We start from the raw sequence: 13,642 nt of genomic DNA on the forward strand, positions 1-13,642 counted from the left end.
GTGAAACAGGTCAGATTGTATCAGTCTGTATATACTGGGAGATCACAATGGGCGGGATATTCACTCAGGAGGCAGTTGACAAGAGTTATACCACCTCAAGGAATTTGACTTCTAGCCAGCTTGGCACTCTCACCTCTGAGTTAGAAGGTTGTGGGTTCAAGTCCCACTCCAGAGACTTGAGCACAAAACCTAGGCTGACACTCCAGTGCAGTGCTGAGGGAGTGCTACGCTGTCGGAGGTGCTGTCTTTCAGATGAGATGTTAAACCGAGGCCCTGCCTGCTCTCCCAGGTGAACGTAAAAGATCCCATGCCACTATTTTGAAGAAGAGCAGGGGAGTTATCCCCAGTGCCCTGGCCAATATTTATCCCTCAATCAACATCACTAAAACAGATTATCGGGTCATTATCACATTGGTGTTTGTGGGAGCTTACTGTGTGCAAATTGGCTGCCGCATTTCCTACAATAAAACAGTGACTGCACTTCAAAAAGTACTTCATTGGCTGTATAGCAATTTGGGATGTCCAATGGTCGTGCAGGAAGGTGCTATATAAATACAAGTCTTTTTCCACCACAAGGACAACCCTGAATGTGTATGGTTTCGCCTCATTCTAACCTGCCATCAGCAGCATCAGTCAATCTGCAATGTACAGATGTATCAAGCAGGTGACTGATGCAATGCTCAGCCAAGCAAGCAATTTCATTATTTTCTCCATGGACGACCACAGTAGATTCAGAGAGGTGTGCATTTTTTTCCCATAGTAGGATTCACCTGAGCCCAGGTCATCATTGATGAAGTCCATGGGGCCCTACAGTCCCCTGTACCCAATTCCATCGCTTCCATCAACGACTTCCATTTCACTAACATTGTTGCCGCATTGATGCCTGAGCCATTTTGAGGCCTTGGCCTCAGTTACATGCTGCCGGGACACTGCAGGATTCTCCGCTGCAGCTCGGCAGTTGTGGGAGGTTGGAAAATCGGTCAGTTCCCATACTGAGCTGGCCGTCAGTCGAAGCCGAGGGGGTTGGTGGGTGGGAGTTTATTTTGCGGGCCCAGGAAGAGCCTGGGCCATTTTCTGACTGCTTTAAGGACTGCTGGTTACGCCATTCAACAACACCTGGTGCAAATGGATGGAGCATACCTCTAATCTGCGATTGGGGTCCAGTGTACATCATTGGGCCCTGATTTGCATAGTACAGGTAGCCTTCCACCAGAATCAGTCAGGCCGTCCGGCCACCCATCTCAGGACCCTACCCAAGATGAGGGCAACTAGAGTGCCAGTGTAAACAGGGTGGTAAGCAATCCAACGCCATTTTCAGGCCGCTACCACCTCATTTACGCAGGAGGAGCGAGTTAAAGTCGGCTCTTTGTCTTCATTTTAGGACAACCCACTGTCCCAGAATTATTTAAAGGAAAAGGCAAATTACAAGGATGGTCATTAGGGGACCCAGGCTACCCTCTTCAGCCCTGTCTTGTGACACCATTCAGACAACCACAAACAGCAGCTGAGCACAGACAGGTACAGGGAACCTCATGCAACCACCAGGATGTTCCTGGCGGGTCTCCATTGACCAGAAACTCAACTGGACCAGCCACATAAATACTGTGGCCACGAGCAGGTCAGAGGCTGGGTATTCTGCGGCGAATGACTCACCTTCTGACTCCCCAAAGCCTCTCCACCACCTACAAAGCACAAGTCAGGAGTGATATGGAATAGTCTACTTGCCTGGATGAGTGCAGCTCCAACAACACTCAAGAAGCTCGACACCACGCAGGACAAAGCAGCCAACTAAGTTGGCACCCCATCCACCACCTTAAACATTCACTCCCTCCACCACCAGCGTACTGTGGCTGCAGTGTATACCATCTACAAGATGCACTGCAGCAACTCGCCAAGGCTTCTTCGACATCACCTCCCAAACCCGCGACCTCTACCACCTAGAAGGGCAAGGGCAGTAGGTGCATGGGAACACAATCAACTCCAAGTTCCCCTCCAAGTCAATTTGGAAATATCTCGCCGATCCTTCATCGTCACTGGGTCAAAATCCTGGAACTACCTCCCTAAAAGCACTGGGAGTACCCTGGGCAAATAGGGATGGGCAATAAATGTTGGTCTTGCTGGCGATGCCAATATCTCGACAATTCATTTAAAAAAGCACTCTCGAGGACATTGAGCTGCTATCCGATTGCTTTGCTTGTGTGGTATAGTATTTTTGAACGACAGTCAATTTAAAAAAGACTGAAATTATGGTCTAGCCAATACCTGGTCAATCAGTCTCATCCCCTGTGGTTGCGATCAATAACGTACCATTTTAATCATCACAACTTCTAAAGTGCAGCACTTTGGGAGAGATTATCACATAATATCATCTATACAGCATGAAGATAGATTGCTCACCTTATTGTGTAGAAATCAACAGTCTTTGAAATCCCACCCTCTCTAACTCTCTCTCTTGCTCTCTCCCTCTCTCACACTGCCTCTCTCCCTCTCTCGGCCCCCTACTCTCAGTCTCTCTCTCCCTCCCTGTCTTGCCCCTCTTCCTCTCTCGTCCCCCCCCCCTCTCTTTCTCGGTCTCTCTCGCCCCTTCTCTCTTTGTCTTTCTCTCTCTCGCCCTCTCTCTCCCTCTCAGTCTCTCCCTCAGTCTCTCTCTCGCCCTCTCTCTCCCTCTCAGTCTCTCCCTCAGTCTCTATCTCGCCCTCTCCCTCAGTCTCTCGCCCCCTCCTTCTCAGTCTCTCCCTCTCTCGTCCCCTTCTCTCTGTTCCTCGCTCTTAATCTCCCCCCTCTCTCCCTCTCTTGCCCCCTCTCTCCCTCAGTATCTTTTGCCCCTCTCTCCCCCACTCTCTCTCCCTCTCAGTCTCTCTCTCTCTTGCCGCCCTCTGTCTTTCTCCCTCTCTCAGTCTCTCCCTCTTTCACCCCTCTCTCTCTCCCTCTCTTGTCCCATCTCTCCCTCAGTATCTCTTGCCCTCTCTCCCTCCCTCTCTTGGCCTCCCTCTCTCCCCCTCTCTCTCTCTCTCTGTCTCTCTCCCTCAAAGTCCCTCGCTCCCTCTCTCCCCTTTCTTTATCTCTCCCTTTCTCGCCCCCCTCAGTCTCTCTCTCTCACCCCCTCTCATTATTCCTCCCACTCCCCCTCTCCCTCACCCTTCTCTCTCTGTCTCTCCTTCTCTTGCCCCTCTCTGTCGCTCTCTCCGCCTCTCTCTTTCAGTCTCTCTCTCCCCCACTCTTCTCTGTCACTCTCTCCCCTCTCTGTCTCACTCTCGCCCCCTCTATCTCTCTCTCAGTCTCTCTCTTCCCTCTCACCCTTTCTGTCACTCTCTCCCCCTCTGTCTCTGTCACTTTCTCCCCTCTCTCTGTCTCAGTCACTCTCTCAGTCTCTTTCCCTCTCGCTGTCTCTTGTCCTTCTCACCCTCTCTCTCAGTCTCTCTCTCCTCTCTCTGTCAGTCTCTCGCCATCTCTTGCCCCTCTCTCTCAGTCCCTCTCTCCCTCTCTTGCCCCTCTCTGCCTCCCTCTCTCACCCCCTCTCTCCCAGTCTCTCTCCCTCTCTTGCCCCTCTCTCCCTCTCACCCCCTCTCTCCCAGTCTCTCTCCCTCTCTTACCCCTCTCTCAGCCTCTCCCTCTCTCACCCCTCTCTCCCAGTCTCTCTCCCTCTCTTGCCCCTCTCTCCCTCTCACCCCCTCTCTCCCAGTCTCTCTCCCTCTCTTACCCCTCTCTCAGCCTCTCCCTCTCTCACCCCTCTCTCCCAGTCTCTCCCTCTCTTGCCCCTCTCTCTCAGTCTCTCTCTCCCTCTCTTGCCCCTTTCTCTCAGTCTCTCCCTCGCTCACCCCCTCTCTCTCAGTCATTCTCTCTTTCAGTTTCCATGTTTGAAATGATCTTGGTTCATCTCATCCTCTACATGACTTTCTACCCTTTAATTTAGAACAGCATTGATCTGTTATATCTAGTTAAACTCCAATCTTTGGGCAAATGGGAATTTCCTTTGTTAACTCAATGTTAGGCATCTCCTGTGACCACCTGGGGTTGTCTTTATTTTCCGGAGGGAGGGACGGTGGTGTAGTTTAGGGTAAAAGCATCTTTCAGCGACAGTCACCTCAGTGATTTCACCAGCAGATTCAAACAACCATCTCTGTGCTTCTGCCCAGCTGATTTACCCAAAGTATGCAGGGCATGTGGGATAGAGTTTCCGAGAGCCAGCACCAACAGCAGTGTGTTGCCTCTGATTTACCATCCTTTGATTTCAGCGGACGAAGGTTTGGGGCAATTTTGCAATTACGCTAACTGCGTGTTTACACACTGGCAGCTCAGGGGTCTTGGAAAATACACCCCATAGAGTACGTCAAAGAACGACAAGTACACATCTTTAGCAGATTAATCTACAGTTTGTGTTATATCACAGTACTGAGTGCTCCAAGATCATGTATGATAAGAAGTAGAATGACTTGCATTTATATGGCGCCTTTCATGACCTCAGGATGTCCCAAAGTGCTTTACAGCCAATGAAGTACTTTTGAAGTGCTGTCACTGTTGTAATGTAGGAAAGACTTCAGAAGGCTCGAGTTGAGCATAAATGCCGGCATGGACTGGTTGGGCCGAAAGGCCTGTTTCTGTGCTGTATATCCTAAGTAATTCTATGAAACATGGCAGCCAATTTGCGCACAGCAAGGTCCCACAAACAGCAATCAATTTTTTAGTGATGTTGGTTAAGGGATAAATATTGGTCAGGATGCCAGCAAGAACTCCCCTGCTCTTCTTTGAATAGTGCCACGGAATCTTTTATGCCCACCTGAGAGGGCAGACGGGGGCTTGATTTAACATCTCATCCAAAAGATGGCACCTCCAACAGTGCAGCACTCCCTCAGTACTGCACTGAGAGTGTCAGCCTGGATTATGTGCCCAAGACCCTGGAGTGGGGTTTATGTAGTGTATGTAACCGTTCTACCTTTAAGAGAACTATTGTATGTAACCGTCCACCTTTAAGAGAACTATTTTAGGTGTTGCACTACTTTATCTTGGCTGCTGTATACTGTAATACCGGTGGTGACCACACCGGTATATAAGTGCTGTGTAAGGATTTATTGGGCAGATTCGCCCTGACCTTCGAATAGTAAAGTCCTGTTAAAGTTACTCTTGTAGTCTGTGCATTAATTCACCATATAACCCACAGACTTTACAGTGGCGACGAGTTCAATCTTACCCTGCGGCAGCGATACATCCGAAGCAGTTAACGAGCGTCGAGAAGAGGCACCCGCCCTCGTCGTTCTGCTGAGAGAAGACTCGAGTCTGCAGAGCAAGGAAGAAGGAAGGATTCAGACACGAAGCCTTCCATCAGCAACAGGCTGTTATTGTCCCTTCTGCCACGGCGGTGAGTGAGCCGATCAGCCAAGAGAAGCAAGTCGGCCACGTTGACTGTGAGTAGGGGGAAAATAAAAAGAAACGGAGGATAAGGGCGGTGAACTCGACCACGGTCGGGGGAAAGGAGCCAGACAGAAGTCAGGCCCAGAGGCGCTGAGACTGGGGCAGCGTAGGGCACGGAAGCCGCGGTACAAGCGGGAACGCAGCCGGTGTGAGAGACCGGGCTACAAGCGGGAACGCAGCCGGTGTGAGAGACCGGGCTACAAGCGGGCTGGGAGACGCAACAGCGTCGTGAGACAGCTAGACCGCGACCGGCGAAAAAGGCCGGGCAGCTACCGAGGCCACGAGGCGCTGCGACCGGGATCGTAAGGCGCGGGAAGATATAAAAATAAATAAAACCGCGGAGAACTCAGCCGCAGCCGGGGGAGGAAAGGACCGGACTGCGAGAGGGCTGGGAGGCGCGATTGGAAGCCGCTGAGGGAGAGACAGAGCCCGAGTGAAGGGGGAACGGGACCGAGCGAGGGAGACTGAGCGAGATTCCGCCCAGCGGCTGGAACTGTTCGCCGCCAACGGGTTGTCCCCAGCGCCGGTTGCCGGCCGAGAAAAGGGAACAAGGAACGCACTGAAGCCGGCGCGCAGGCTGCGAACTCCGAAAGCCAGCGGTCGTCGCCCGAAGGAAAGCTTACCCCTCCCGCCAGGGGAAGAAACGCGGGAAGCCGCCAGTAGGCGGGGAAGAAACGCGGGAAGCCGCCAGTAGGCGGGGAAGAAGACAGAAGCGGGAAACCGCCATTTTGAAAGTGGGCGGGGAAGAAGACAAGCGCGGGAAACTGCCATTTTTGGAAAAAAAAAGTAACGAACAAATTCGTTGTGGTTTCTCAAAAAGATAGTGAAGATGCCTAAGCATGGTAACATCAACAACTTCGATTCCGAGGTGGAAGATTGGGCCACGTACGTAGAACGCATCAAGATATATTGTGAGGCCAATAAAATAGCAGATGATGATAAAGCTCTCACCTTATTAAACGCAATGGGGGCGAAGACATACGGGCTATTGAAGCATCTTCTATCACCAGCTAAACCAGCGGATCAGACTTTCGCTGATATTGTTGCTGTCCTGAAGGATCATTTGAACCCCACACCGCTGATGTTGGCGGAACGATTCAAATTTTATGCGAGAACGCAACGGAAAGAGGAAAGCAACGCGGAATACTTGGTCGAACTGCGTAGACTAGCGAAATACTGCCAGTTTGGGGGAAATCTGACAGAGGCATTGAGAGACAAGTTCGTGTGCGGGTTGTCGAAGGAAGGAACACAAAAGCGACTGCTCGAAGAGAACGATCTTACACTTGACAAGGCTGTCCTTATTGCAGCATCACACGAAGCAGCCGTGAGAGGCACTGCGGAAATGCAGCTGAAGGCAGCGGTACTCAGCGTGGATCAAATGACTTCGGGTACAACAAAATGTTATCGTTGTGGGAAGACAACACACGACCAGAACCAATGCTGGTTTAAAAACCAGGAATGTAGAAAATGTGGCAAGCTTGGTCACATAGCTAAAGTATGCCGGTCAGGGAAGAAGACCAACAACAGAAAAAAGTCACCGCAGGAAAAGTACAGCAAGGTACACAAGGTGGCTGAGAAGAGTTCAGATGAACAGAATTCGGATTCAGACCCGAACGGCCAGGAACTGGGTAGTCTGAGAATTCACAATGTGGGTAAGGAAGCTGACCTACAAACTATCTGGGTCACACTAAAAGTAGCCAGAGTCCAAGTGAAAATGGAATTGGACACAGGATCAGCCCTATCAGTCATAAATCGAAGGGATTACAACCGGCTATTCTCACATATACCCTTGAGAGATACCAAGATCGTATTGCAGACATACACGGGGCATAAAGTATACCCCATGGGAAAGATACAAGTCAAGGTGAGAGACAGGGGCAAAGAACACCAAGGAATGGACTTATATGTACTACCTGAGGGAGGTCCACCACTTCTGGGACGGGAGTGGATCAGGGAAATAAACATGGAATGGCACTACCTAAAAGCAATAACGAGTGAGAACTCGGTGAAGACAATCAGCTCAGACTCTGAAACGGATGACGACAAGACCAGCCCAGGTGCGAAAGACAAGTCTAAAATGGACTTGCTGACTAAGGTTGGAAAAACGAAGGAGTGCATAAATACTGATGCTTCAAAGGAGAACAAAGTTTCAGAACAGAATTCCACTGAACAACAACAACATAGTTTGGCAGAGAATTCTGAGTCTGTCCAGTTTACAGACATGCACAAGTCTGAGGAACACTGGGCTCGAACTCAACTCCATTTCAAATTACAACAGCAATTAGAACAATTGAGTTGACGTCTCGAGCAAGAGATAAAAGCAATGAAAACGTTCTTTGACACAGAGTGGGAGAATCTGGAAAGACAACAGAAACAGCTGAGGGAGAAAAGGGAGCAGGAGCACACAAACCGTCTGCGCAAGGAGGCCAAACGAATCAAAGCTGATTCGGTTTCTGAAGGTGCGTGCTCTAATCTGGTGGAGCAAGATGTTCAGCAACTGAAGGCGCTTGTTAGCAGATTGCAGGCAGAAAAGGCTGAGTTGGTCGCCATGAATTCCGAGCTCCTACTGAAGTTGGATGCAGCATCACCGGACGATTCATTTGTGGAAATTCGAATGGTGGAGGCTGCGGATGATGGCGAAGTAGAAACAGCAAAGGAGCCCCCAGGGCAAGGTTATAAACAGCCCTGCAGCTACTGGGAAACGGATGAGGTCAGAAGAGTCAACGGTCAGCCAACTCCTTCATATGCTGAGGGACAAGACTCTGAAATGGGAACAATTTGGACATGAGTCTAACTCTTCAAAGGAGAGGGGGTTGGAGCTCCCAAAAGTTATTGGAATAGCTGAGGTTGCAACACAGACTGTGAAGATGGCAGCAGAGCAACCCTTGGATGCCAAAAGTACGCTGACTCACGTCAATGTCGAACAACAAAATGCTGAAACAGCTGCTCCAGTAGAGGGATTGAATAGTACGATCAATCAATCTCCGAAGGAAGTTGAAGCATTGAAATCACGAATGAGGTCATTAATAAAAGACTTGCAGGAAGCCCAGAAAAAGCTGGAGGAAGCTGAACACATGAAGAAGTCTCTTCAGGAGAGATGTCGGGACTTGAAACAAAAGCTGGCTAACGTCCAGCTGGGCATGGAGGAAATAAAAGACCCTCTCGCTGGCCTAGCTCAGGACGACACCGATTATTACCATGTCCTGTTGAACGACACCGAATATAACGATGACCTGTTCTGCCCAGCTTGTGGGGAAATCTTCCGAAGTGCACAAACCCTGAAGAATCACAAAAAGTCTAAGAAACACCGGGAGATGGTGGCGCTGCTAAGGCAACAGGAGAAAGAGGAGGAACTGTGCATGCGGCTGGCAGCGGAGCACAGAGAGTCTCCAAGAAGCAGGAAAGGAAAAGACGAAACAGAAGAAGATGTCCCATCTGAACCATTATCACCTCTACCAGATCACGCACGTGGTCCCTCCGAACGGAGCCAAATCAGTTTGGAAGCAGAAAAACTTCCCAAGGTACTCAAGCTTTTAGAAGTCAACAATGCTGGTTCAGAAGTGACGGAAGTTCAAGCTGTTAAGTCCAGTGAAGGACTATTGGATGAGTCACTCCAGCAACGTGAACCGACTACACCACAGGAAACTGCTACACCACCGAGGCGTTGTCCGGACCGAGTCAAGAAGCACAGGAGGCACCTCCACAGAGACTGAATCTGTGAACTGTTTTCCGCAGAGACTGAATCTGTGAACTGTTTTCCGCAGAGACTACATCTGTGAACTGTTTTTAAATGAAGTTGGATAGATGTTATGATGTTATGTTTAATGGGGAATAAGTATGTTGTAAGCTAAAAAGGGAGGATTGTAGTGTATGTAACCGTCCACCTTTAAGAGAACTATTTTAGGTGTTGCACTACTTTATCTTGGCTGCTGTATACTGTAATACCGGTGGTGACCACACCGGTATATAAGTGCTGTGTAAGGATTTATTGGGCAGATTTGCCCTGACCTTCGAATAGTAAAGTCCTGTTAAAGTTACTCTTGTAGTCTGTGCATTAATTCACCATATAACCCACAGACTTTACAGTTTAAACCCATGACCTTCTATCTCAGAAGTGAGAGTGTTCCCAATGAGCTATCGTTACAATCCAGAGACCAGGAGTTCAAATCCCACCATAGCAGTTTGAGAATTTGAATTCAGTTTTAAATAAAAAGCTAGTGCATGTAAAATATGACCATGGAGCTGTTGGATTGTCGTAAGAACCTAACTAGTTCATTAATGACATTTAGGGAAGAAAAACTTGCCACCCTTACTCAAACTGGCCCATATGTGACTCCAGTCCCATACCAACATGGTTGACTCTTAACTGCCCTCTGACGTAGTCTAGTAAGCTACTCAACGGTTAAGAAGGTCCTCCAGCACCACCTCAGGGTGACTGGGGAGGGTCATTAAATACTGGCCTTCCCAGCAACAACCACATCCTCTGAATTCATTTTTTTTTAATTTCACACTGAAGATCGGCTGAAACGTTGAACAAAACAGTGTAAGGAGCCACTTTATGCCGAAGTAACAGCGGAAGATCAGGAGAGCCTCCGCTGAAATCCTAACCCCAGCTGCCTTGTGTCTGCTGCAGTTAAACAGAGATGGGTGTCACCTGCCCCACCTGGCATTTAACAGAAGTAAAGTCACCATCCTCTGGTTTCTTTTGAAGTCAGTGTAACTGCGCACTCCGAGCCCTTGATTTTCCGTCCATAGCTGGCCTCCCACGCAGAGCCCCTTGCCGGGATCACCGGATCGGCGAATCAGACCAATGGTGTCCACCCTGCAGTATAACTGGGGTGGGGTAACGTGGATCGAGGAAGCAGGGTCACTGGTTTTCAGTGACTGAATCAGCCAAGTTCTGTTTTTGGTACTCAGAATTCTCGGAATATTTCCCGCTGTTTTGGGGGATGGCGTTCCGTGATTCTGTCTGTTTAGAATTCGGGACATTGGTTTATGGTGACTGTAGAAATCAAATTCTGTTTGTATTATGTGGGATTGAGGTATTTCTGCCAATGTTTTGTGGATTGCAATCTGCGGTTGCCTCCATTTTAGTTGAAACTGCCTTAGCAGTGGGTCCATGAGGCTACCACATGAGGTTGTTCTCCTTAGAGCAGAGAAGGTTAAGGGAAAATTTTGATAGGGTAAATAAGGAGAAACTGTTTCCAGTGGCACAAGGGTCAGTAGCCAGAGGACACAGATTTAAGGTAATTGGCAAAAGAACCAGAGGCGACATGAGGAAAAAAACATTATGCATCTGGAATGTACTGCCTGAAAGGGTGGTGGAAGCAGATTCAATAATAACATTCAAAAGAGAATTAGATAAATACTTGATTAGGAAAAATATGCAGGACAATGGGGAAAGAGCGAGGGAGTGGGACTAATTGGATATCTATTTCAGGAGCTGCCATAGGCATGATGGGCCGAATTTCCTCTTTCTGTGCTGTATCATTCTATGACTCTCTAATATTTGGGCCATGAGACTACCATATTAGCCTGTCATGCCACGAACCGTTTGGCCAATGACTATAACACGGACCCTGAAATTCCACGAGTGTTCCACCAGTCTCCCATCATAATGGCCGGTTTCATCCATTTACCCCAATCTCCCCGGAGTTACGGTGAGATTTCGGGACCACGGTATCTTTTTTTACTGTTTGTTGATTGTTTTATGCAACTGATGCAATAGCACAGTGTAGCTCCCCACCAGACAGGCACAGGAAAACCTGCCAAGGTGGTGGCACAGATGGTTTTCAATGAGAAAGATTGAATGATACATTATTTACGTGTAGGTACGGTAAACAAACCGGCCGCAGACAAGCGTCACATTAAAACATTGGCCCCAAAATTGCTGGGGTTCCACTTTACTGGTGCAAGTACAGCACAGACCAACTGAATAGTAATCAGAACCATGGCTGATTGTTTCCCCTCTCTAGCCCAGGGATGTTGAAGCCAATTGTTAGTATCCTATACAATCCCCTTGCTTATATTGGCGTGTTTGTCCGAACGTGATTTGCCCGCTATACACAATGGCCGGTATAACATGGTTGCATTAATAAAATGAAAAAGCATTTCGATTAGAGTTCTAAAGATTGCCAGAGAGAGGACATTTAAAATTCACGCTGCAGCATGTGCTAAAGATAACTGAAACATCAATAAAGGTAAGAACGCTGCAGGAACACAGCAGGTCAAGGCAAGAAGAACAGATGGGCTCATGTTTCAGATAACTTCTGCACATTATTACAAAGAGCAGTGATTCAACAAATGTTTGTTCCTGCATTCAGTGCACCTTAATGAGATGCAAACTAATGAGCAAGCACAGCTGTTAAGGGGAGAACTTAAGACTCTGTAACTGGCAACTTTAACATTGACATAAATGCAAATGGGTAATACTTATCGTTTTTTGGCCAACATAAGCGACTGTCTGTCTTAAACGTGGATGTTTTAAGCGGTGGGGACTGTGCTACCATCCCAGCTGAGAGTAACTGACTCAACACAGAACAGGGCCTAATCTGGAGCCTTCTCTGTCCTTGGTGTCGTCGTAGCATTTGCGAGTCTTTACTCCGGGTTCAGAGTTTCACTCAAGAGGATCTCAGGTCAAAGAACAGAGGTCACCGCTGACTATTTTCTAACCGTTGGCCAGAAAATCAGGAGTGCCGCGAATCGTCTGATTCTCTGATCTGCATTCCCACTGTGAAGCCTCGCAGTTTGAGAGCGACTGCTACAGAAAGCTGGTGCAATTCTTTTGACAAGCCACAAACAGAATATTAGAGAGTATCTCATAATGTCTTTTCACCAAACAGGAAGAAAACACGTTTGGTCTAATTGTTTTTTTAAATCATGCCTAAGGAAAAGATAGCTAATGAATCCTTTAATGTTTTGCAGAGAAGAAAATCCCGCTATTCAGACCTGGATTTTGAAGTAAGTTTCGGGATGTAAAAATAAAATTGACCTTCAGTGCTTGACATTTTATTTATTTTCCCTGCATGCAATTACCAGACAACTCTGAGCTCTCACAAGATTTATCTCAGTTGACGAGTTTGAGAACACAGCAGTGTTTGTCAATGGATAAAACAGCCTTGCTGCCTTAGCTGCCACTGCCTCTATCGAGAACATCCTTCAACTTCACAAATTCTCAGCAGCCTCTTCTCAATGATTTTTCCACTGGAATTTGAACAACCAGAAGAGTTCCTGTTGAGAGATAACTTATTCTTCAATTTCTGTGATGTAGTGTCATTCCAAAGGACTACATATGTGGTTCGGAGAAACTAAGAGATAACACATTTATGCATTTATGCATTTACAGATTGCTCACTAAAAGGCAATGTGCGACCATTAATTTTTAATTAACTTGTTCCTGACGCTGGCTGTTATTTAAAACTCTTTCTCTGCTTGTCCTCTTAGAATTCTTGCTGTAAAATTAGCTCATTTCTTGGTTTTAGCTATCAAGCTCATTTCTTTCATCTAATGTCTGATTTGACTAAGTTCTCACGATATAAGTTAATAGAAGTACAGTGGTTTACCGTGTAATGTATTTGGTTCACAGAAAGTCATGCACACAAGAAAGCGACACATGGAACTATTTCAAGAGCTAAATCAAAAATTCCAGACTTTGGATAGGTTCCGTGAGCCCCCAAATACAGGCAGTGTAGTAAGTACCGATTCAGCTCCAGCTGGACGTATAAATAAAGCTTTTACAATATTAGCATGGCTGAGAGTGTGTTACAGCCCATAATGTACAGCTGTACTTACCAGGCTTTTTTGTTTGTTTCTAAAGAATGAAAAAACATGGACCATCTCAGCAGCAGGGTATGAGAGGGGTAGTGGAAGTGTAAGTACAGCAGCTGGATTGAATGTATGTGCTTGTCACAACTACATCTGCATCTACCTCATCTCACTACCATATCGTAGCTCTGTTTCGTAACTCTGTGCTCCAGAGGTTGCAACACTCGATACAGAAACCTAGGCGAAAGGCTAAGGCAGGACACCATCACGGTGGGGAGGAAAAGATTAGGAGATTTGACCTGAATCCAGGTGAGCATATCTGCAGAAGGGGAGAGAATAAAAAAACAGTCTGTCAACAACAACTTGCATTTCTATAGCGCCTTTAACGTAGTAAAATATCCCAAGGCCCTTCACAGGAGCAATTATCAAATCAAATTTGACACCGAGCCACATAAGGAGCTGGTCGGAC

At 47.6% G+C, this 13,642-nt stretch overlaps 1 protein-coding gene across 4 annotated transcripts in view; it reads left to right on the plus strand.

Moving 5' to 3' along the window:
* Nucleotides 1–13,642, plus strand: part of adgrb3 (adhesion G protein-coupled receptor B3) — a 1,304,794-nt gene that overhangs the window by 1,288,134 nt on the left and 3,018 nt on the right. For all 4 annotated transcript variants that reach the window (XM_085996562.1, XM_085996563.1, XM_085996564.1 and 1 more), the window contains 3 exons: nucleotides 12,334–12,369; nucleotides 12,995–13,099; nucleotides 13,226–13,279. In XM_085996562.1, coding sequence (XP_085852688.1) covers nucleotides 12,334–12,369; nucleotides 12,995–13,099; nucleotides 13,226–13,279 — 195 coding nt within the window. The remainder of the gene's footprint in view (nucleotides 1–12,333; nucleotides 12,370–12,994; nucleotides 13,100–13,225; nucleotides 13,280–13,642) is intronic.

This window comes from Somniosus microcephalus, chromosome 9, assembly GCF_052327205.1.
Source record: "Somniosus microcephalus isolate GS21.2 chromosome 9, FLI_Smic_1.0, whole genome shotgun sequence".
Classification (NCBI taxonomy): Eukaryota; Metazoa; Chordata; class Chondrichthyes; order Squaliformes; family Somniosidae; genus Somniosus; species Somniosus microcephalus.